Raw genomic sequence first — 23,325 nt, 5'->3', positions numbered from 1 at the left:
TTCTCTCATCCCATTGTAATCGCCTTTGTTTAAGCACAAAACACTAGTGTTTAATTTTACCTTGTCATCCTCCAACTGTATTTTAAATTCCACCATATTGTGGTCGCTCCTGCCAAGAGGATCCCGAACTATGAGATCATTAATCAATCCTGCCTCATTACACAGGACCAGATCTAGGACCGCTTGTTCCCTTGTAGGTTCCATTACATACTGTTCCAGGAAATTATCCCGGGCACATTCTATAAACTCCTCCTCAAGGCTGCCTTTACCAACCTGGTTAAACCAATCGATATGCAGATTAAAATCTCCCATGATAACCGCTGTACCATTTCAACATGCATCCGTTATTTCTTTGCTTATTGCCTGCCCTACCATCCTGTTGCTATTTGGTGGCCTATAGACTACTCCTATCAGTGACCTTTTCGCCTTACTATTCCTGATTTCCACCCAAATTGATTCAACCTTGTCCTCCATAGCACCAATATCATTCCTTACTATTGCCCGGATGCCATCCTTAAACAACAAAGCTACACCACCGCCCTTACCGTCCAGTCTATCCTTTCGTATAGTCTGATGCCCTTGGATACTTAACTCCCAGTCGTGAACATGTTACATGCTGCAGGTTCCATCAGATAGGACACCACTTCTCCCAAGCGGTTCCTTTTAAAACATCATTTGGACACCTCAGTTCTCGGTTTGGGAGTCACACCCAAGGTCGTCATCTTCTCCCGGGTGCCAAACTCTTGAGTGTATCAGGGCTGAAAGGTCTGCATGGTGTGAGGTGGGGTCTCTCTCGTCGTTGCGGACGAGTCGGAACGAGTTATCTCGGTGCCAATAGTGGGTGTCTAGCTGTGTGGGGACACAATCGGGGTCGTCAGTGTGGTTCGGTGGTCGGTGGTGGGGTTTGTTTAGGGAAGGGATCACTTGGATCGTAGTCTGAATCGCTGTGTGTGGGGCCTATTGCATGGGGATAGTTGGGAGGCGTGCTGTGGCTATCGTCCGAGTCACAGTCGCTGTCTCTGCTGCTGCAGTCTGTGGGCGTTCCGGGGCGGAGTGTATATTTCGGGGGTGGAGTCGAGGTCGAGTCCGAGGCTGGGCTGGACGTGTTGGGGGATGGTAGGGTTACGTTGGCTGTGGGCGGGGTGTGGTGTGCTGCGTCGAGCATGACGTGGTGTGCGTGGTTCGACTGTGTTCCGTATGCCTTCAGCTGGTTTATATGGAACCACGCAGTCTTACCGTTGGGGTACTTTATTTTATAAACGGAAGGGCTCACTTTGTCCGCAATGGAATACGGACCCGAGTATTTTGGTGACAGGAATGTGCTGGGGTTATATACAGAGAGCATAACTTGCTGTCCTATACTGTACTCAGTCGCATGCACTGTCTTGTCTAAACAAGCCTTGCTCTATTTCTTTCTGGTGCCCAATTTTACTGCGGCTGCTAGCTGAGCCGTTTTAACATTTTCTTTTTTTTTTTAATAAATATTTTATTGAAAATTTTTGGTCAACCAACACAGTACATTGTGCATCCTTTACACAATATTATAACAGCACAAATAACAATGACCTATTTTATATTAAATAACAAAAATGAAAACTAGCCCTAATTGGCAACTGCCTTGTCACAAGTTACACCCCCCCCCCCCCCCCAAACGTTTTAACATTTTCCACTAATTGCTCTACTGCTTGCTTGTGTGTGAGGGCCGTCACTTTCGGGTTGGTCAAGTCTAAACCTAACAAATATTCTGTGCCTTTCATGGGCGTCCGGTCATGAGGGTGTGTGGGGTGTAACCTGTGGAAGTAGAAATTCTGTTACGCAAAAACATCAACGCAAAAGGGAGGACTGAGTCCCAAGTGGTGTTATTTTGCTGGACCATTTTTCTGAGGGTGGATTTTAGGGTCCGATTCATGCGCTCCAGGATACCACTCGACTGTGGGTGGTATGCTATGTGGAATCTTTGGGTGATGCCAAATATCGTGAGGACGTTCTGCATGACACGTCCCGTAAAATGGGAACCTTGGTCTGATTCAATGCTGCGGGGGAGTCCCCATCTTGTAAAGATGTGGGTGGTCAAAATCTTGGCTGTGGTTTTTGCAGTGTTTGTGCGGGCTGGGAATGCTTCCACCCATTTCGTAAATGTGACAATTACCACAAGTACATACTTATAGCCATTCCTGCAAGGGGGCAATGGTCCTATAAAATCAATCTGGAGGTTAGTCCAGGGGCCATTAACTGGTCGGGTGTGGCTGAGTTGAGCCTTTTTGGCATATCTGTCCGGATTATTCTGGGCGCAGATAAGACAATTCTCGATGTAATGGTTTACATCTTCCTTTAAATTCGGCCACCAACAAAGCTGCTTGAGATGGGCTGTAGTGGGATCGATTCCCTGATGTCCATGACCATCATGGAACAAACAATCAGTTGATTCCTGTCCTGTTCAGGAACCACATAAAGGATGTCTTTTAACACCACACCGTCATGTGTGGTCAGTGCATTTTTGAACCTCTCATAGGGTGCTGGATAGTTTCCTTTTACAATCTCCCTGAGATTGCTGTCCTGCTTCTGGGCCTCCACTAGATCCCCGATCTTTGTCTGTGAGACCTGAACTGCACTCACTGGTGTGCTTTCGGGGGGTGTCCAAAAGTATCCATGCCTGGAACCTGCTTTAGCCAGTGCGTCGGCTTTCACATTTCCAGGGGGGGGAGGAACGATGGTGACTGCGGACTTTGATTATCCCAAAAGTCTTGTTCTGGGCTCTCTCTAAAATATGACTGAGCAATGGGGCTGAGGGGAGGGGTTTTCCGTCTGCGGAAACAATTCCTCTTGCTTTCCACAGGGGCAGAAATTCCGTGAGGCTGTTGCAGACATAGAGGCTGTCTGAGTATATGTTTGCTGGGCTGGGGAAGGAATCTGGGTGTTCCACTATATATGCGATGGCCGCGAGCTCTGCTGCCTGCGCGCCAAGTGGCCTGGAAGTTTTAACGATATTTCCTCAAGGGCGTGTCCCTGCGCGTCCTCGACATAGATACCGCAACCTGTTATGCGCTTCCCATCCAAGACTGTGGACGATCCATCCACATAGATCTATATGGGCTCACACGTGTCCGTGTGCTGGGCCTCTGGGTTGAACTACCTATCTGTCTGGGGGGGGGGTTTAGCAATAAAGGGGCCTGTGTTGTGGTGTGGAGAGATAATCTCACATTCATGGGGGGTTCCGGGGTACTGTAAGTTGTCGGCTAAAAAGGTGTGCGTCTTTGTCCTTTTAACAGTGCAAGAGAAGGGTCCATCTCGCTGCTCTAATCTGGCTTACTGTACCGTCCTTGAGTCGTCCGTCCAGTAAAAGTTGGGGTGGGGGTGTGTTCGGTGAGAATTGTGATGGGGTTCAGTCCGGTAATATATGAAAAATACTGCACTGCCCAAAATACTGCGAGCAGGTGCCTCTCACAGGCTGAAAATCCCTGCTCCACAGCATCTAAAATTCTGGAGGCATAAGCTACGGGCCTTAACTGGTCGTGCCGTTCCTGGAGGAGCACAGCCGAAAGGGTGTGGTCTCTGGTCGCTACCTCTATGGCGTAAGGGGAAAGCGGGTCTGGAATTTGTAGTGCGAGGGCTGCTATGAGTGCCTGTTTTAAAGAGTCCACAGCATCCGTATGCTGCGGAAGCCATTCCCAGGGGGCTCCCTTCTTTAGGAGGTCTGAGAGGGGTGTTGCCTTGCTGGCGAAACCGTCAATGTGGTTTCGGCAGTAGCCAACCAGTCCTAAAAACGTCCGGAGGCTGAAACGTTCTGGGGAAGGGGCAATTTAGCAATCGAGTCAATCCTTTTATGCTCAATCTCGCGTTTACCATGTGTGATAATTGTTCCCAAATATATCACTTTTTCTTCCAAAATCTGGGCCTTTTTGGGGTTGACTTTACAACCGATTGAGTGTAATAGTTCCAGGAGTTCGGACAGAAGCTCAATGTGCTCTTCCTTGGTGTCTGTCTGCAGTAGTAGGTCGTCTACATACTGAACCAGACATTCGGGGCGAGAGAATTTGGCTAAACCATTTGCCAGTTGTTGGTGGAAAATGGAGGGGGAGTTGTGGAATCCTTGTGGCAGGCATGTCCACGTGTATTGCTGATTTTTAAAGGTGAAGGCAAATTTGTACTGGCACGCCTTTGCCAATGGAATGGATCAGAATCCATTACTGACATCCAAAACCGTAAAGAATCGGGAATTGAGTCCCTGCTTGAGCGTGGTCTCGGGACTTGTGGCTACTGTGGGGGCTGCTGCGGGGGCGACTTTGTTGAGTTCCCGGTAATCGATGGTCAGTCGCCATGATCCATCGGGCTTTCTCACTGGCCAAATCAGGGCATTATTAGTGGAGGCTACTGATCTAAGTACGCCCTGCTCTAATAAGTTTCTATTACCTTGGAGATTTCTCCCTCTGCCTCTTGGGGAAATCCATACTGTTTTTGGGGTCTAGGGTCAGGTCCTGTTATTTGTACGGAGCCAGTCATCCGTCCACAGTCGTGCTTGTGGATCGCGAATGCTGCCCTGTTCTTTTGCAGAACTGCCCTAACCTGCTTGTCCGTACTAAGCGTGGTCGGGTTGAACCAAAATTCGCCTACGGCGCTAATTTTGTTCGCGTACTCTCCTATGTTGAGCGTTGCTGGGGCTCTTGCGGATTTTGCCATCTTCCAGACACACTGGTTGACTGGATCGAATGAAAGATTATGGGAATTCATGAAATCGATTCCCAGAATGTGTTCTGCTGTGTGGGGCAGGTCAACTAAAACCACGGGGTGCTTGGTGGTAATGTTACCGAGTTGAATGGGTACAGGTGCTGTGATGTGTCCCTGTAAAGCCGCTGAGGGTGATAGTGGCAGCAGTGGGCCATGTGTCTTTTTGAAACCGGGTGGAGGAATTTATTGTGGTCCTGTGTCCCAGAAAAACATGATGGGCTGTCCCCGAATTTTCGCTGCAACTACCGGTTGTCCGGACCTATCCCAAAGGGTGTCGTAGACCCAACTAGGGGAGCCCGTACACTGTCAGTCCATTCCGGTCAAGTCCGGCTGATCTGAATGGGCGTTAACGCTATGAATGGGCTCTGTCTTTTTCTTACTCAAAGTGCCCGTCTGCTGGGCTCTCTGTGGCTTTTTAGGGGCATTGCACTCTCTTGCGAAGTGTCCCAGCTGTCCACAGTTGTAACGCTCCTGTGACTTGGGTGGGGGGCTGTTCTTTCCCTCATTCACCCATGCGGGGTTCTGGTGTGTTGTCCTTACTGCCTGCATATCTGCGCCGGCCTGCTTTTCCTCGGTATTCTTAACTGCAGGTTTACTTTGAACAGATTGCTCCCAAGTGCGGGACAATCTTTTCACTACCCACTTCTCGTTATGGGCCTCCTCAGGGATCATAACTTGTGCAGGCTTTCTGTCCTGTTTCTGTGGCATGGGAAATAAGGATGCGGGTCCATTTGGCCATGTTGTCTGGGGACAAATGGGCACGATCTAAGTCTCCAAAGACTGCTGCAAAGTGAATCCACAGGCGTCCAGCAAACGCTGTGGGGTGCTCGGATTTCTTTTGCCTACATTTGTTGAGGCCATCTACGGGGTCACCCCGGTTATACCCGATCGCATCCAGGATCGCGGTATGCATTTCTGCAAGGGTGCCTCCTCCTACATTCTGTGGGTCGGGAAGAGCTGCTGCTACTGAAGGATCTAAACTTAAAACTGTGAGCTTTACATGCTCTCGCACATCCAGGCTGTACATGGTCGCCTGATATTTTACTGTGGCAAAGAAGTGGTGGGCATCTGAGGTGGGGAGGAACAGTGTGATCTTATCGCACCCGTCCCGTAATTGGGTCACTGTTAAGGGGGTGGAGTAGAGAAATTCCGCATCGTCCAATGTGGCTGTGCGGTGGGTGGTTACTGGGTTCATTGGAGCTTGAACTATCTGCTGTGTGGGGGGTTGGGGCGCTTTTCTCTTTTGTGGCTTTCCCTGAGCACATGTTCCCTGAACATATCTCTGCGCTGTTTCATTCAATTCTTCCCAATCAGGGCCGTCTTCCTGATCTAATTTTTCTCCAAAGGTTTCCTGGAAACCTTTCTGAACTGAAAGCAGCGATTGCAGCTCTGCAATCTGCTTCCGACACTTTCCTGATCTAGCGTGCTTTGTCTTTGTTCCGTGGTGGCAGCATGGAGTGCTCTTAATGCTGCCTTTAGGTCATTACACTGTCTCTGTAATGCCTCTACCTGTTTTTCCGTTTCCTCGCGTACCAGGACTGCACGTTGCGTGTCCTGATAGGCCTTTTCGTATTGAGACTGGAAGCTGCTTAAGTGCGCCAGACAAGACTGCTGTGCCCTTTTGGCATCCTCCACCTCTACATCTTTTGCTGCCAACTTCCTTCTCAATTCCAAATTCTCCTTTTCTACCTCGCTTACATTGACCTTACTCATTCGATGTATGCCCTCAACTTCTTTCCGGAGCGTCCTAACGGCCTCCTCTGTGCCTCGCAATTGTGCCAACCAGGACACGATTGCCATCGGTTTGCGAGCTTTCCCTAAGCTCTTTTTGTGGATCTCGCTCAGGTTCTCCCACCAAGTATGTCCTATACTCCCGGGACCTGATTCCTCGTTGTCACAGAATTCATTCCAAAGGGGCCATCCTTTCCCTTTGAGATATTTCCTGATCTCTTCCTCCCAAATGGGACATTGTCCCACTCTACTGCTGCTGGTCGCTGCGACCGCAAATTCCTCTGGGTTCATGAGGCGCTGCATTGCCTGTATTGCCATCTTTCCTATCCAAATGCTGCTCTTCAAATTTGGGACAGGGGTTTTAATCCGAATGCTGCTCTTTAAATTTGGGACAGGGGTATTAAGGCTTTTGTGGGGCATTGCATTCTCTTGCAAAGTGTCCCAACTGTCCACAGTTGTAACACTCCTGTGACTTTTGTGGGGGGCTGTTCTTGCCTTCATTTACCCATGCGGGGTTCTGGCATGCCTTAACTGCGTGTATGTCTGCTTCTGCCTGTTGTTCTTCGGGATTTTTATTCGTGGGTTTGTTTTGAACAGATTGCTCCCAGGCGCAGGACAATCTTTTTACAACCCATTTCTCATTATGAGCCTCCTCTGAGGGATCATAATTCGCACAAGCTTTTTGTCCTGTTTCTGTGGCATGGGCGATAAGGGTGCGGGTCCATTTGGCCATGTTGTCTGGGGACAAAGTGGCTGCTGAATTTGCCGCGTAGGGGCTGATTCGCAGACACTCCGGAGTGATTCGGAACTCCATGTCCTTTAAAGTCTGCGTAATAAATTGTAGCACAATCAATCACTCACGAGACGAGATGAGAAGGAGTCAATCGATGGCTTTATTACGCAGACTTGTTCCCCAGCAGCACAGTTACAGAATGCGGCTGCTAGGAGAACCCGGGCTCTTATACTCCGCCTTATTGGGTGGAGCCAGTAGGCGACTGATCCAATCGGGACCCAGCGTCTATCCACCAATAGCCTCTTGGCATCACCGGGTACCGTAATACCCCGAATACATACCACCACAAGTTCTAAGTAGTGCACAGAGCACACTTGACCAGAACCCAAATGAGCAGGTTCTTTCCGGAAGTGGAGGACAAATGTGAACGGTGCCAGAGGAGCCAGGCCAACCACACCCACATGTTCTGGGCTTGTCCCAAACTTATTGGGTTCTGGACAACCATCTCCGAGGCAATGCCCAAGGTTGTGGGTGTGAGGATGAAGCCATGCCCAAAGGTGGCAATCTTCGGGGTATCGGAGCAGCCAGAGCTACACATCGGGAAGGGGGCCAACGCCCTTGCTTTCACTTCCCTAATCGCTCGCCAGAGAATCCTGCTTGGCTGGCGATTGGCAGTACCACCCACAGCTGCAGACTGGCTCGCAGACCTGTCGGAATTTCTCAACCTGGAGAAGATCAAATACGCCATCCGTGTGTCAGAGGAAGGCTTCCATACTGCATGGGGGGCAATTTGTCGGCCTGTTCCAAAACCTGTTCGAGGCCAGTAGCAGCCAGTATGGAGGGAAACTGGAAAGGTTAGAAAGGGAAAAGAAAGAAAGGTAAGGAGGAATGTTAGAGACGCACAACGCGGGGGGAGGGGGGGAAGAAGTTGGAGAGCCTGAGAGGGACAAAAAAAACAATGCAGAGGGGGCAACAAAAAAAACAATGCAGAGGGGGCAACCCCCCCCCCCCCCCCCCCCATCCACAGGATGGACACGGCCGAGGCCGACGGTGGGAGAAAAGAAAAGGGAGGGGAAAGGGGAGGTACGAGTAGAAGGGGTACTCAACCCCAGATCGATCAGGGAGGGCAACCGGGGTGGGGTGAGGGGGGGGGGGGTGCGGGGAGGATGGTACGCCTGTGGTGAATGTATTACGGCAACCATTCACCACTGTATTACATTACATTACATTGTACTATGCTGATGCATTTTGGGCTCCACCTATGGACCATTGTATTACATTACATTACATTGTATCATGTTGGTGCCCTTGTGGGCTCCGCCCCCTCGGGGGAGGTATATAAATCTGCTGCCTGCAGGCGGCTGTCAGTGCAGAGCAGTCGCAGGCAGGCACAGTTCTAGCTGATTAAAACCACTGTTCACTTCAACTCTTTGATTGATGGTCGCATTAATTTAATCAGCTACAACATCGCGATGGAAGCAGCCCTCCAACCTGATCGACTGGAACTCGACCCACAGACCGCTGAAGCCAAAGGGATTTTTTCGCACTGGCTCTGCTGTTTTGAGGCCTACTTCGCCGCCTCCTCCTCGCCCTCCGTCAGAAACTGAGCCTCCTCCACTCCCGGGTGAGCCATAGAATCTCCGTGCAGATCGAGGAAGCGACCACGTACGCAGACGTGGTCGCGATCCTGAAAAGGCAATACGTGAGGCAGGTGAACAAATTGTTCGCGTGGCATCTCCTCGCCGCCAACGCCCCGGGGAATCGCTGGAGGAATACCTATGCGACCTAAAAGTACTCGCGCGAAACTGCAACTACCAGGATGTCACGGCCTCACAGCACATGGAACTCGCCATCCGGGACGCCTATGTGGCTGGAGTCCGGTCCAACTATGTCAGACAGCGCCTGCTCAAAAAGGGCGCCCTCGACCTAGAAGAGACGGTAAAACTATCCACCTCCTTAGAAGTAGCTTTTCAGAGCCTCAACTTTTTCCCCTCCAACCACGCAACCCCGACCAGAGGGTGCCCCAGGCCTGTGCCGCCCGGCTGCCCACCCAACCCGGGGGGCTGCCCTGCTATTTCTGCGGCCAGCACCCCAGGCAGCGTTGTCCGGCTCGGTACGCGACCTGTAGCGACTGCGGCAAGAAAAGACACTTTGCCAAAGTTTGCCTGACCAGATCCAAAATCTCTAAATCACAAGCCCGACTTTCAGGCCCGCAGACCCCGCAGCGTGGCTGCATGCCTGCCGGCACCGCCCTCTCTGGATGCATCATCTGCCTCGTGCTGTCCGTGGGGGCAGCCATCTTTGACTCTACCTAACGCGTGCGACTCACGGGGGCTGCCATCTTGGCTGCCATCTCCCACACGGCCTGCCATGTGCGACTCATGGGGGTCGCTATCTTCATCGCCACCCGACACGTGTGACCAATGGGGGCAGCCATCTTGGGACCACCCCACCACCTCCGACCACGCCGGCTAACCGCAACTCGGCGCGGTCACCCTCAACCAGTCACGCCCCAAGCACCTCAGGAAATCTATGATGACTGTCAGGTCAATGGGCACGAAACGCCCTGCCTGTTTGTCTCCGGGAGCACAGATAGCTTCGTACATCCAGACACGGTAAGGCGCTGTTCTCTCCAAATTTACCCCGCAACCCAAACAATCTCCCTCGCTTCCGGATCGCATTCAGTGCAGATCTGGGGGTAGTGTGTCGCGAACCTCTCGATACAAGGCGCCGAGTACGGCAATTTAAAACTATATGTCCTCCGCGATCTCTGCGCTCCTCTCATGTTGGGACTGGACTTCCAGTGCAACCTCAGAAGCCTGACGCTGAAGTTCGGCGGGCCCCTACCCCCTCTCACCGTATGTAGCCTCACGACCCTAAAGGTCGACCCGCCCCCACTCTTCGCGTACCTCACCACCGACTGTAAACCCATCGCCACCAGGAGCAGGCGGTACAGTATCCAGGATAGGACTTTTATCAAGTCCGAGGTCCAGCGGCTCTTGACGGAGGGGATCATCAAGGCCAGTAATAGCCCCCGGAGAGCCCAGGTGGTGGTCGTTGGGACTGGGGAGAAGAACCGGATGGTTGTAGACTACAGCCAAACCATAAGCCGGTACACACACCTCCATGCGTACGCCCTTCCCCGGATAGCGGACATGGTGAATCAGATTGCACACTACCGGGTGTTCTCCACGGTAGATCTGAAGTCCGCATACCACCATCTCCCAATCCGCCCGGAAGATCGCCACTACACTGCCTTTGAGGCAGACGGCTGCCTTTTCCACTTCCTCCGGGTCCCCTTCGGCATCACCAACGGGGTCTCAGTCTTCCAAAGAACAATGGACCGAATGGTGGACCAGTACGGGCTGCGGGCCACATTTCCGTACTTGGACAACGTCACCATCTGCGGCCACGATCAGCAGGACCACGGCGCCAACCTTCAGAAGTTTCTCCAAACCGCCCAAGCCCTCAACCACACTTATAACAAGGAGAAATGCGTTTTCCGCACACCCGACTGGCCATCCTCGGCTATGTCGTGGAAAACGGAGCCCTAGGGCCCGACCCCGACCGTATGCACGCCCTCCTGCAACTCCCCCTCCCCCACTGCCTCAAAGCCCTGAAAGGATGCCTCGGGTTCTTTTCGTATTATGCCCAGTGGGTCCCCAACTATGCGGACAAAGCCCACCCACTGATCAAAGCCACCATCTTCCCACTGACGACTGAGGCCCGGCAGGCCTTCAGCCGCATCAAGGCAGATATTGCCAAAGCCGCGATGTGCGCGGTGGACGAGTCCCCATCCCCTTCCAGGTGGAGAGCTACGCGTCAGAGGTCGCCCTCGCCGCTACCCTTAATCAGGCAGGCAGGCCCGTAGCCTTTTTCTCCTGGCCCTACGATCTAGGAGTCTCCCAGTATCCCGCTGGCAGGAGGTCCTCCCCAACGCGCTCCACTCCATTAGGTCACTCCTTTGCGCAGCAACGAACGAGACCCCCCCATGACCGCCTATTTTGTTTTCCCTAGGAAATCCACCTCCGGGGTCTAGCTTCCATCCTGGCTGACGACACCGAGGCCTGTACTCCTCTGAAAACACGTGAGGAGCCATAAGTCCGACCCCCTGGTTGAGAGGGTCCAGCTCCTTCACGCCAACCCCCAGTATGCCTACGTGGCGCGCCACGACGGCCGACAAGATACAGTCTCCCTCCGGGACTTGGCACCCGCAGGCTCCCCTACGACAATCACCTACCCGCCCCCCACCCTACGCCGAATATCGCTCCTGCCCCTGCATGGCCTACACCCCCTCCCCCCATTGCCAACCTACAGGGGTGAAGCTCCAGAAGACACGCTCCCGGAGTCAACACCCGTGCCCGCAGCGACAAGTTCAACGCCCGTGCCCGCAGCGACGAGTTCAACACCCGTGCCCGCAGCGAAACCAGAGCTCAGGCAATTGCAGCGAACCATCAAGGCGCCGGACAGACTCAACCTGTGAGCCACTTCACCCCCGCTGGACTTCAATTTTTTAACGTGGTGAATGTATTACGGCAACCATTCACCACTGTATTACATCATTACATTGTACTATGCTGATGCCCTTGTGGGCTCCACCTATGGACCATTGTATTACATTACATTATATCATGTTGGTGCCCTTGTGTGCTCCGCCCCTGGCTCCGCCCCCTCGGGGGAGATATATAGATCTGCTAACTGCAGGCAGCTCTCCGTGCAGAGCAGTCGCAGGCAGGCACAGTTCTAGCTGATTAAAACCACTGTTCACTTCAGCTCTCCGTCTCGTGTGAATTGATGGTCGCATCAACGCCGAATCAGACAGCGACAGTTTGTAAATAAAGAAACTCAAGAAGAAGCCTTTCTGTATTGTACATTAAATGAAAACGAATCGCAATGTACGTAATTTTTAAAATGCCAATAAAAAGGTTTTTTAAAAAAAATATTCGGCAACAAAACAAATTCGGCATTCCTGCTAGCCACGGCACTTCCTGCTGTCCTTTTCGGCATGAAACCAGGGCTAATACAGACAACAATTGCAGAGAGACACATGTTTGAACAGTGTTCAAACTGTGTGTAATCGATGCAGAAATCAGTGGCGCCACCAAATGAAGTGGCAGCTCAAAGTACTCTGCACATCAATTTGAAATTGCTACCCCAGGCACTATTGATGAGTGTAGCCGGTTTCCTGGCCTTTCCGGATTTTGGGATGGCGGATAAAGGGTCCAATAACTGTGTAAGAATCTTTCCTTATGGCCATGTATCAAAGGCATTGCGTTCATACTTTATATCCACTGGCTATATTTTGGTTCCTAAGATCCTATTTATTCTATTCTTCAAAGATCTCCTAAAGTTTCCAGTTACCACTCTTACTCACAATTTAGGACTAACTTCATGCAGCATAATTCTCTCAGCAGTATAAGCAAACTGGTTATTACCACAACTTAAAAATAAATTGATGGGTGTGCATCCTGTACAGTGTTAGCCTTCTGCATTAAGATTTGCATCCTTCTAGTAAAAGAGAACTTCACTGACCTCAAAACCTTGTAAGTTTACTGATTTTCTCCTCCCTCACAGGCACAAAAAAGATTAAGAAAATTGCCAACCAGGCAAAGAAGTCAGCGGCATCTCCTACCACACAGAAAAAAGAGAAGGTAGAAAATGAAAGAACGACTCATAAGCGATAGGAAAACAAGAAGCCTTTTAAAAATAAAACAAAATGAGCGCAAATTCTACTCCATTGCAAAGTATATTTTTAATCACAGAACATTTATTGTTCAGATTTTTATTTTATGTTGAGCAGAGGTGGTAAATACACAAAATATCTCTGATAGGAGAGTCCAGAACAAGATGGCATAATGTTAAAATTCAAACTCAGGGATTTGGGACTGCAATCTGGAATCATTTTTTCATACAGGGTTATGTAAATCTGCTACCCACTCCCTTATGCTGAATAAATATTTTAAGATTTAAGATTCATAGATTTTTATTGGATAAAGATATCAAGGGATGAAGATAATGGGGTAAATAGAGTTAATTGTGATCTAATTGCGTGGCAGAACAAGCTGGAGGGCCTGAAGTTTGAAGGACATGTACAATCTCATCATATATTGGCTAAGCTCCTACGTACCTTAGAGAGACGCTGAAATGAGTCTTGTTTTTACAGTTTTTTCTCATACCTAATTTTTTTTGTCATTTCAGGGATCTCTTCGAGATGTATCTCCTTTCACGTTAGTATTATACTTTCTTATTTATGATTTATTTTGAGCTTGCTATTTAGCTTAGTAATTAGAAAAAAAGCTTCTGTGTTCCAAATTCCATAAAGTTCTGTTCGCTTTTCTGCTTAGTATATCCACTCTCTTCCATTGGTCATGAGTGATTTTAAATCAATAAATTCTCACGACTGTTCGCATTGCTCCTGCTGAGTGGGAACTCAGTGGGATAACATTCTGTGAAAGGATATCCAAATCCTTCAGAAAATTGGAATAATCATACTGTGGAGCTATTATATTAGACACACTGGCTTTTATATACTATGAGTACAAGCAAATGGTGGGAAACCTATGACCCTGGGACCACATGCGGCCCATTAGGACTCTGAGTGCGGCCCATAAGACATTTTGTTGACGATTGCCCACCTGCAGAGTTGTCACATTCTGCTAATTTCCACCCATGTAGCTTTTTTCTTGCCAGTTTGATTAAAGTGATATGCTTGTAGAGCAAGGGCATATGAAGTGACGCACGTGCTGATTGAACCCAACATTGACTGAGTGCCGTGCACTACCTCTGCGTCTAATCAAACGTAAATATTCATTTGGTTTTTACCACTTGAAGTTGATCACTTCTATTAATATGTAAATGATTAAGCATTTGTTATGAAATATCCAGCATGTATTAAATATATTCAATTTTATTCAAGGATCATAGTTAGTGAACAAGTCTGATTTCAATCTTGCGGTGCACTGTCATGAAGGAGGGTCACTCATGCACCCACTCACTAGCCTAAGTTGCCCATCCTTGGTATAAAGTATTAGAAAGCAGCTATTTGTTAATCCTTCAGACTCAATGTTTGATCTGCTCAACCAATTCTTTTCTGTACATAAAAATACCCAACTTTAGTATAATCTTGAAGAGTTAGTTAATCAGTGGAATGTATTAACCCCAGCAAATTCAAACCACAAATAAATACTTATAATACTGTACTTATAAGTCAAACCTTGAATATGGAAGTGGGTGTCAAGGTGCTGCATGCAGACAAAAGGATAAAATGGATGCTGAACCAAAGGAGGAGTTATTAGGAGGAATGACTAAATGCTTGGTTAAAGAGTTGGATTTTATGAAGGGTCAAAGGAAGAAAAGATTTAGAGATGGTGCAGGGCCATCATTGGTAGCATGAAAGATGGGGACTAATGCAGAGATAGGAAATGCAAGATCGTGGAAGAGTTTTACACACAAGAATGAGAATTTTAAATGTGAAGTATTGAAACACCAGGAACCAATGTAGATCAGCAAGAACTGGGATAATAAGCAAGTGGCATTTTGTGCGAGGCAAAATTACTGGAGCAGAGTTTTAGAGGAGCTAATGGTTATGGAGGATAAGTGGGCAGTGAATAATAATAATCTTTATTAGTCACAAGTAGGCGTACATTAGGGACCTGGGTGTGCTAGTGCATGAGTTGCAGAAAGTTGATTTACAGGAGTAACAGGTGATTAAGAAGGCCAATGAAGTTTTGTCCTTCATTGCTAGAGGGATGGAGTTTAAGACGAGGGAGGTTATGCTGCAATTGTATATGGTGTTAGTGAGGCCACACCTGGAGTATTGTGTTCAGTTTTGGTTTCCTTACCTGAGAAAGGACGTACTGCCGCTGGAGGGTGTGCAGAGGAGATTCACCAGGTTAATCCCAGAGTTGAGGGGGTTGGATTACGAGGAGAGGTTGAGTAGACTGGGACTGTACTCGTTGGAATTTAGAAGGATGTGCGGGGGGGGGGGGGGATCTTATAGAAACATATAAAATTATGAAGGGAATAGATAGGATAGATGCAGGGAGGTTGTTTCCACTGGCGGGTGGAAACAGAACTAGGGGGCATAGCCTCAAAATAAGGGGATGTAGATTTAGGACTGAGCTTAGGAGGAACCTCTTCACCCAAAGGTGTGTGAATCTATGGAATTCCCTGCCAGTGAAACAGTTGAGGCTCCTTCATTAAATGTTTTCAAGATAAAGATAGTTTTTTGAAGAATAAAGGATTAAAGGGTTATGGTGTTTGGGCGGGAAAGTGGAGCTGAGTCCACAAAAGATCAGCCATGATCTCATTGAATAATGGAGCAGGCTCGAAGGGCCAGATGGCCTACTCCTGCTCCTAGTTCTTATGTTCTTGTTAACACTGCAATGAAGTTACTGTGAAAATCCCCTAGTCGCCACACTCTGGCACCTCTTTGGGTACACTGAGGGAGAATTTAGAATGTCCAGTTTACCTAACAGCACGTCTTTCAGGACTTTGTGGGAGGAAACTGGAGCACCCGGAGGAAACCCACGCAGACACAGGAGAACATGCAGACTCCTCACCCAAGCTGAGAACTGATATTGGAAGCCAAAACTTTTGGAGGAACTGAACCTGGTTGCAATCATGTAAAAGTACACAGAGAGACTCAGAGCTCAGTAGGAGCTGATGAGATCAGTGGTGCAGTACAGGGAAGCTGAAGAAGACAGAGTCTAGATCTAGAAGCTGAGTAATCAAAACAGTTTCTCTAACTTCTACTGTTATTTCATAGAATCCCTACAATGCAAAAGGAGACCATTCGGCCCATCGAGTCTGCACTGACTCTTCGAACGAGCACTCTACCCACATCGGCTCACCCAACCACCCCTCCTTACCCCTGTAACCCCATAACCTAACTTGCACATCCCTAGACACTAAGGGGTAATTTAGCATGGCCACTCCACCTAACCTGCACATCTTTGGACTGAGAGGAAACCGGAGCACCCAGAGGAAACTCACGCACACACGGGGAGAACGTGCAAACTCCACACAGATAGTCACCCAAGGTGGGAATTGAATCCCGGTCCCTGACGCTGTGAGGCAGCAGTGCTAACCACTGTGGCTTACAATTTTCTGAGGTGCACACGCAATGGGAAAGACACCTAATCATTAGTGTGCATTCATAAAATTACCCCTTGAATGCAAAGCAGATACTTGGAGAAACGACATACCAAGCACCACTTTTGTTCTTTAAGTCAGTAAGACTTTTAAATTATTTTTTAAATGAAAAAAATGTTGAATTATATACTTGCACTGTGATTATTGATTTTAAAGTGTTATTTACTCTTTCACGGGATTTTAAAAGGAAAAGTCTTCTATACATCACATTATGTGGGGAAACCAATTGATTAGCAAGGTTACTGCAAAAACTGATTTAAAGAACAATTTTCAATTGAGGTGGTAAAGTTACATTGCTGTGATTTTGAGTTTTTTAAGAAGAATTGGCATTTTATCAGTTTATAGAGGATATACTTTAACATGCTTTCGATGCATAACTCAATATCTTCTTATGTTAGTGTATGTTTTCAAAAAAGCAAGTGGGACAGCAGCCGCTCAATGCGATTTAACCAGGACGCTCAAAGAGAGGAAGGTACATTAACTTATATATTATAAATAGATAAGTTCTATACATTGTACATAAGAATTTATTCTGGCCTAGATTTTGCTGCCACTGAGAAAAGAGTGGCTTTCGCCATTCACTTCATTGACAGTGGCCACAAACGTTTGGTAAACTTTTTAGCGTGATTTTCTTGAATCTGGTGTCTTTTCTAACATGGTGTCCATGCAGGATAAGAAACAGCAAGGTTCTTCAACGATGATTCAGATTTGACTTTATGTAATTTAGTTAAATTCACAACTAGGATCTTAAATCTGAACAAAGCAAACCACATAGGTATGAGAAACATGTTGGCTAAGGTAGATTGGGAAATTAAATTTTAAAATTACACTGGATAAACAATAGCAATATTTAAAGAATTAATTCAGAAATTGCAGACCCATGGAATAAGTGGTCCAAGCATACCTAACAAATAATTGAGGATGGCATTTGCTTAAAGGAGGGGGTTTCTAATAATGCCAAAAAACAGTATTGGAAGAATTTTCGATTTCAAAAAAGGCTGAATGATAAATTGATAAAGAAAAAAGTGACAGTTAGCTAGCAAGAGACACAAAAACAGATCTGAAAAGCTTCCACAGGTACAATAATAATTAATAATAATCTTTATTGTCACAAGTAGGCTTACATTAACACTGCAATGAAGTTACTGTGAAAAGCCCCTAGTCGCCACATTCCGGCATCTGTTCGGGTACACAGAGGGAGAATTCAGAATGCCCAATTACCTGAATAGCACGTCTTTTGGGACTTGGAGGAAACCGGAGTACTCTGAGGAAGCCCAAGCAGATATGGGGAGAACATGCAGACTCTGCACAGACAGTGTGACCCAAGCCAGGAATCTAACCTGGGACCCTGGAGCTGTGAAGCCATAGTGCTAACCACTATGCTACCGTGCTGCCCACACAGTATGTAAAATTGAAGAAAAATAAAGTTTGCTCCCTGTGAGCCAGAGACAGGAGAAATTATAGTTTTATTTATTCTTTCACGGGATGTGGGCATCACTGGCATTTGTTTCCCTTGAACTTACTGGCTTACTCGGCCATTTTAGAGGGCAATTAAGAGTCAACCACATTGCTGTGGGTCTGGAGTCACATAGCCCAAATAAGGTAAGGATGGCAGATTTCCTCCCCTAAAGGACATTAGTGAACCAGATGGGTTTTTACTACAAGCAATGATAGTTTCATTGGTCACCATTACTTAGACTAGTTTTCAATTCCGGATTTTATTAATTGAATTTAAATTTCATCAACTGTCATGTTGGGATTTAAACTCTTGACCTCCGAGCTTTGCCTGGGCTTCTGGATTACTAGAACAGTGGATTGGAAGGTAAAGAACAACCCTGCTATTCAAGAAAGAAGGGAAAGAGAAAACTGGGAACTATAGATCAGTTAGCCTGATATCAGGAGTAGGAAAAAACTTGAATCTATTATTTAGGAGCATGGCAACAAAGCACTGTGAAAATCATAACGTGACTGGGCATAGTAAGCATGGAACTATGAAAAATAAATCATGTTTAATAAAGCTATTGGAGTTTTTTTTGAAGGTGTAACTGGCAGGGTGGATAAGGCAGAGCCAGTGGATATGGTTTCTCAAAGCATTCAATAAGGTAACACGAAGATTACACAAAATTAGGCCTCATGGGATTGGGGTAGTATATTAACACCGATTGAGGAGTAGTTAATAGATCAGAAACAGAATAGGATTGAGTAGGTCATTTTCATGTTGGCAGGATTAGAAGAATGGGGGACCTGTTCATTGACGGGACATTTGCGAGCCTAGGGGCACTGGAGGAGAAGTTTGAGTTACCCCCGGGAAATGCATTTAGATATATGCAGGTGAGGGCTTTTGTGAGGCGACAGGTCAGGGAATTCCCGTTGCTCCCGGCACAAGAAATTCAAGGGCAAGGTTTCGGCAATACACCAAGAGATGAAAGAAGAGTGGGAAGCCCTAGCAGAAGAGTTGAAGGGTAAATGGGAGGAGGAGCTGGGGCAGGAGATTGAGGAAGGTTTGTGGTAGGGTTAATTCCTCCTCATGTGCCAGGCTCAGCCTGATACAATTTAAGGTGGTTCTCAGAGCGCACTTGACGGGGGCGAGGTTGAGTAGGTTCTTTGGGGGAGAGGACAGATGTGGAAGGTGTTCAGGGAGTCCGGCGAACCATGTCCACATGTTTTGGTCATGCCCCGGCACTGGAGGGGTTCTGGAGAGGAGTGGCGGGAGCAATATCTCAGGTGGTGAAAGTCCGGGTCAAACCAAGCTGGGGGCTAGCAATATTCGGAGTAGTGGATGAGCCGGGAGTGCAGGAGGCGAAAGAGGCCGGAATTCTGGCCTTTGCGTCCCTAGTAGCCCGGCGAAGGATCTTGCTATTGTGGAAGGAGGCGAAGCCCCCTAGCCTGGAGGCCTGGATAAACAACATGGCTGGGTTCATAAAGCTTGCGAGGATTAGGTTTGCCTTGAGAGGGTCTGCGCAGGGGTTCTACAGGCGGTGGCAACCGTTCCTAGACTACCTCGCGGAGCGTTAGAGAAAGGTCGGTCAGCAGCAGCAACCCTGGGGAGGGGGGGGGGGAGACGAGAGATTGTTTGAGGGGATGGATGAGCGGGAGATAACATGGAGGGTGGGGGAAACTGGCACGTGCGGGCGAGAGTCAGTGTATAAAGCTATGTAAATATACCATTTTGCCATGTATATATCTTGCTCAGTGCGATTTTGTGTTATTTTGTTACGGGGGGGGGGCGGTTATTGTTTGTAAGGGGGAAAAATTGTGTTGTTAAAAAACTTTAATAAATATATGTTTAAAAAAAAAATGTAATGTTGGCAGGCTGTAACAAGTGGAGTGCATAAGAATCAATGAGACCTCAGCTGTCTCCAACATTATTAACTGACTTAACTGAAGGGAACATGTATAATGTATACATACATGTTTGCTAATGATATAAAGTTAAATGGGAAAATAAGCTATAAGGAGACAAAGAGGCTACAAAGATATATATACGGCTTAAGAGAGTTAGCAAGAAAATGGCAAATAGAATAACATGTTGAAAATTATGAAGTTATCCTTTTAGAGAGAAATGGAAAATTAGAATATTTTTAATTAGTGAGAGACTTGGAAATGTTTGCATTCAGAGGAACTCTGTTCTTGTACACGAATCACAGAAAGTTAGTGTGCAGGTACAGCAAGAAAATGGTATGCTAGCTTTATTACAAATGGATCAGAGTATAAGAGGAAAGACGTCTTTCGACAATTATGTAGGGACTGCCTTTATGTGACCACACTCATTACACTGTGTACAGTTTTGGTTCCCTTACATGGAAACATAGAAAATAGGGTCAGGAGTAGGCCATTCAGCCCTTCGAGGCTGCATCACCATTCAATATGATCATGGCTGATCATGCAAATTCAGTATCCCAGTCCCGCTTTCTCTCCTTACCCCTTGATCCCTTTAGCTGCCATGTCCAGCTATCTCTTATAGAAGGATATATTCTTCGCTTAGCAGGAGTGCAGTGAAGGTTCAGTAGTCTGATTCCTGAGATAAGAAATATATTCCCTGGACATGAGAAGAATGAAAGGAGATCTCATTGAAGAATTAAAAATTCTAAGGGCTTTGATAGGATTTATGCTGGGAGATTTTTTCCTAGCTGTGATGACCAGAAATACATATCTGTATATAGTTTCAGAATAAGAGGTTGGCCATTTAGGTCTGTGATAAGGAAAAATGTTTTCACTTGGTATTGTGAATCTTTGGAATTCTCTAGCTATAGATGCTAAGTTGGTGAGTGTTTTCAAGACAGAGATTAGTGATTTTTGGATAGTAAAGGAATTGATGGATATGGGAATCATGCAGGAATGTGGAGTCGCAGTGGAGCCATGATAATATTGAACAGCGGAGCAAGTTCGAAGGACCAAATGACCTATTCCTGCTCAATTTTCTTATGTTCTTGTCTTCAGATGAAAAAATCCTGACTGAGACACGGAACCTGGAAGTATAAAGCAGTTTAAATGATGTTAAGAAAACAAAAAAAAGTATATGCAGATGAGATTAAGGGAGAGTTAAAGGGGGCAGGAAGAAAATGTAAAACATTTTTAAAAAATATCTCTTTAACACTGATATCAATATATGTTGGGTTCAGATGGGGGTGGGCAAGGTTGGAGAAGGCTCCCCAAACACGCGCCGAAATGTGGCGACTAAAGGCTTTTCACAGTAACTTCATTGAAGCCTACTTGTGACAATAGGCGATTATTACATTAAACACCAGCATAAACTAATTGGCTCAACTGATCTGCTTCTGTTCTGCAAATTCAATTTTCCTCTGAGAGAATGAGACTCCATACATGTAACATTAAGTTTTCAGGGCCAGAAAGGTTGCTTCTGAATAATTACCACTTGTCATGCCGTTAAAAACTTACTTGCTCCTGAATGCACCAGCCCTCATGTTTTCTGTTTCTTTGGTGCAGTATTAGTCGGCAGTAATTTTGTTGCCAGATTTTTTGGACTAAAACAGATTTTCCTGTAGAGGAGTTGGGTATCTGACAGAAACTTCCAGATTTTTGCATTTAACTGTACCTGTGTGGCCACTAAACATTGTTGTCCGATTTAACCGATCATAATAATGAGCTCTAAGCCTCTTCACTATTATTATCGCAAAATCTGGGCCACATAACTAACATATTGGTTGTCTTTGGAAGTAGAAATCTTGGATAATCAGTAATGGTTTTAAAATGTATGTGGAAATTTTAGCATGTACCAGAAGTACATACTAGAAAATTGTGCATCCTAGTTTGTAAATTTTCAGTCTGCTGCACAATTTTGTGTTATTTTTAGCATCAAAGTTGGAACTGTTATGTTTTCAACTTAACTGTATTTATTCACAGTTGCATTTATAGAATGTAAAGTTGTTTGAAGTTCATGCAAGTTTGAATTTCAGATCAACGAAGAATGGTTGAAATAATTGGACATCTGACAAAAATAAGATTTGGAGAAAAAATTGATCGCACCAAGGCAAAAGAAGGAAAAGAGGTAAGCTGTTTTTCTAATAGTATTTTTCAATAAGGCAGATTGGTGTCAGATCGGTGTCAAATCCTAAATGGATTTCTATTAATCAAATTGTGAAACTTGATGCAAAAATAAACTCCTGAAGAGTGACTTAATAATTTTCTCTTGTAACAGCAACAATTCCTATTAATTTGATTTGAGGCTATCTGTGCATGGGCTCACCTTAATAGAAAAATGCATTTTGGGTGGGAGTAAAGGACCACATTGTTACAACCTGTTGTTTGTGCACTTGTTTTCAAGTGACTGAGACAAATGACAAGATAATTTCAGAGGTTTTCGCCTAGGTTATCTTCCAAAGTAACCAGGAAATTTTGAAACAGAAAATCCCATGGTACGCTCAACATCTTGTGTTTATCAAGAAAATCATCTATGAAGTTTACTCAACTGGGATAAGCTTTAAAATTTGGGTTCCATTCATGGTTTAAGACAGGTTCAGCATATCTTTAAGAATAGAAAAAAAAAGAACTTTAAAGACTAATTGAATTCTCACCTGCCTTCTTTGTCAGTAACTATAATAATTTAAGGATATTTATAGGCTTAACTATCCATGTGATGCTGATTATCATTTCTAATAGATTCATTTTATTAAATTATATTGCCATAAACCTCCATAATCCTTTAAAGTCATTCTGCCTTGGTTTTGTATGAGAAAAGACAACCGCTATCAAGTGCCCAGGTAACAATTTGTTTCTGCGATTTCTAAGCATTGAAATTTTTCTCAATGTCACATTAATCCACTGTCAAATTTGTATTTCCCAGATAGCGTAATATTAGCATAATCTTAATTGCAATAAATTTTGCAGAGTGGGTGATCATTTTTCTCTTTCCAATATTTTTCCTCTCTCATTGGCTGTTTGCTAGTTGCCCTTTGTTAGCTCTGGTAATTGTCCAGGTTGTTCATCTGAGCCGATACCAATCCTGTCATTGATCGACAGATCATTCATGCAGTTTGCAGAAGAGAATAGCAATTGGGAACAGCAAATCTACTTGATTTACCCTCTTCTAATTCAGGTCTGCTGATGCTAATTGTATTGCCCTAACCACTGCTCCAAACATGGGAATTTATAGGTCTGTCTAGTTTAACTATTCATTGGATAAACTGACCAGTCTAAGATAAGTAAAAAGAGTGGAGTGGAAATCCAATGGTGATTGTCACTCCACAGAAGATTGGGCCCACTATTTCCTATCTTAAAATACATAATATTCTTTCCGGTAGTTCCTTTATATTTGGATTATTTTACTTCTGAATTATATTCCAAAGCAACAGTTATGATTGCCCAATGTAAGAAACTAGCAACTTATAATCATAGGAATTCCACCAGAGCAGAATGCATGCGGATACGGTTATCTTCAGACTAAAACTGTACAAGTACTTATTAGGAGCGTCTCTTTGGGCCACAAATCATCATCATCAATGTGAAATGGAGTTTAAGCAACT

General features: G+C 46.1%; 1 protein-coding gene across 8 annotated transcripts in view; it reads left to right on the top strand.

Annotated features, from left to right (window-relative positions):
- sanbr (SANT and BTB domain regulator of CSR) overlaps positions 1-23,325 on the top strand; it is a 268,809-nt gene that overhangs the window by 220,884 nt on the left and 24,600 nt on the right. For all 8 annotated transcript variants that reach the window (XM_072507794.1, XM_072507791.1, XM_072507788.1 and 5 more), the window contains 4 exons: positions 12,764-12,840; positions 13,388-13,416; positions 16,741-16,814; positions 21,760-21,851. In XM_072507794.1, the coding sequence (XP_072363895.1) occupies positions 12,764-12,840; positions 13,388-13,416; positions 16,741-16,814; positions 21,760-21,851 (272 nt within the window). The remainder of the gene's footprint in view (positions 1-12,763; positions 12,841-13,387; positions 13,417-16,740; positions 16,815-21,759; positions 21,852-23,325) is intronic.

The sequence above is a fragment of the Scyliorhinus torazame genome, chromosome 1, assembly GCF_047496885.1.
Source record: "Scyliorhinus torazame isolate Kashiwa2021f chromosome 1, sScyTor2.1, whole genome shotgun sequence".
Taxonomy (NCBI): Eukaryota; Metazoa; Chordata; class Chondrichthyes; order Carcharhiniformes; family Scyliorhinidae; genus Scyliorhinus; species Scyliorhinus torazame.
This window is presented reverse-complemented; position numbering and strand designations above follow the sequence as displayed.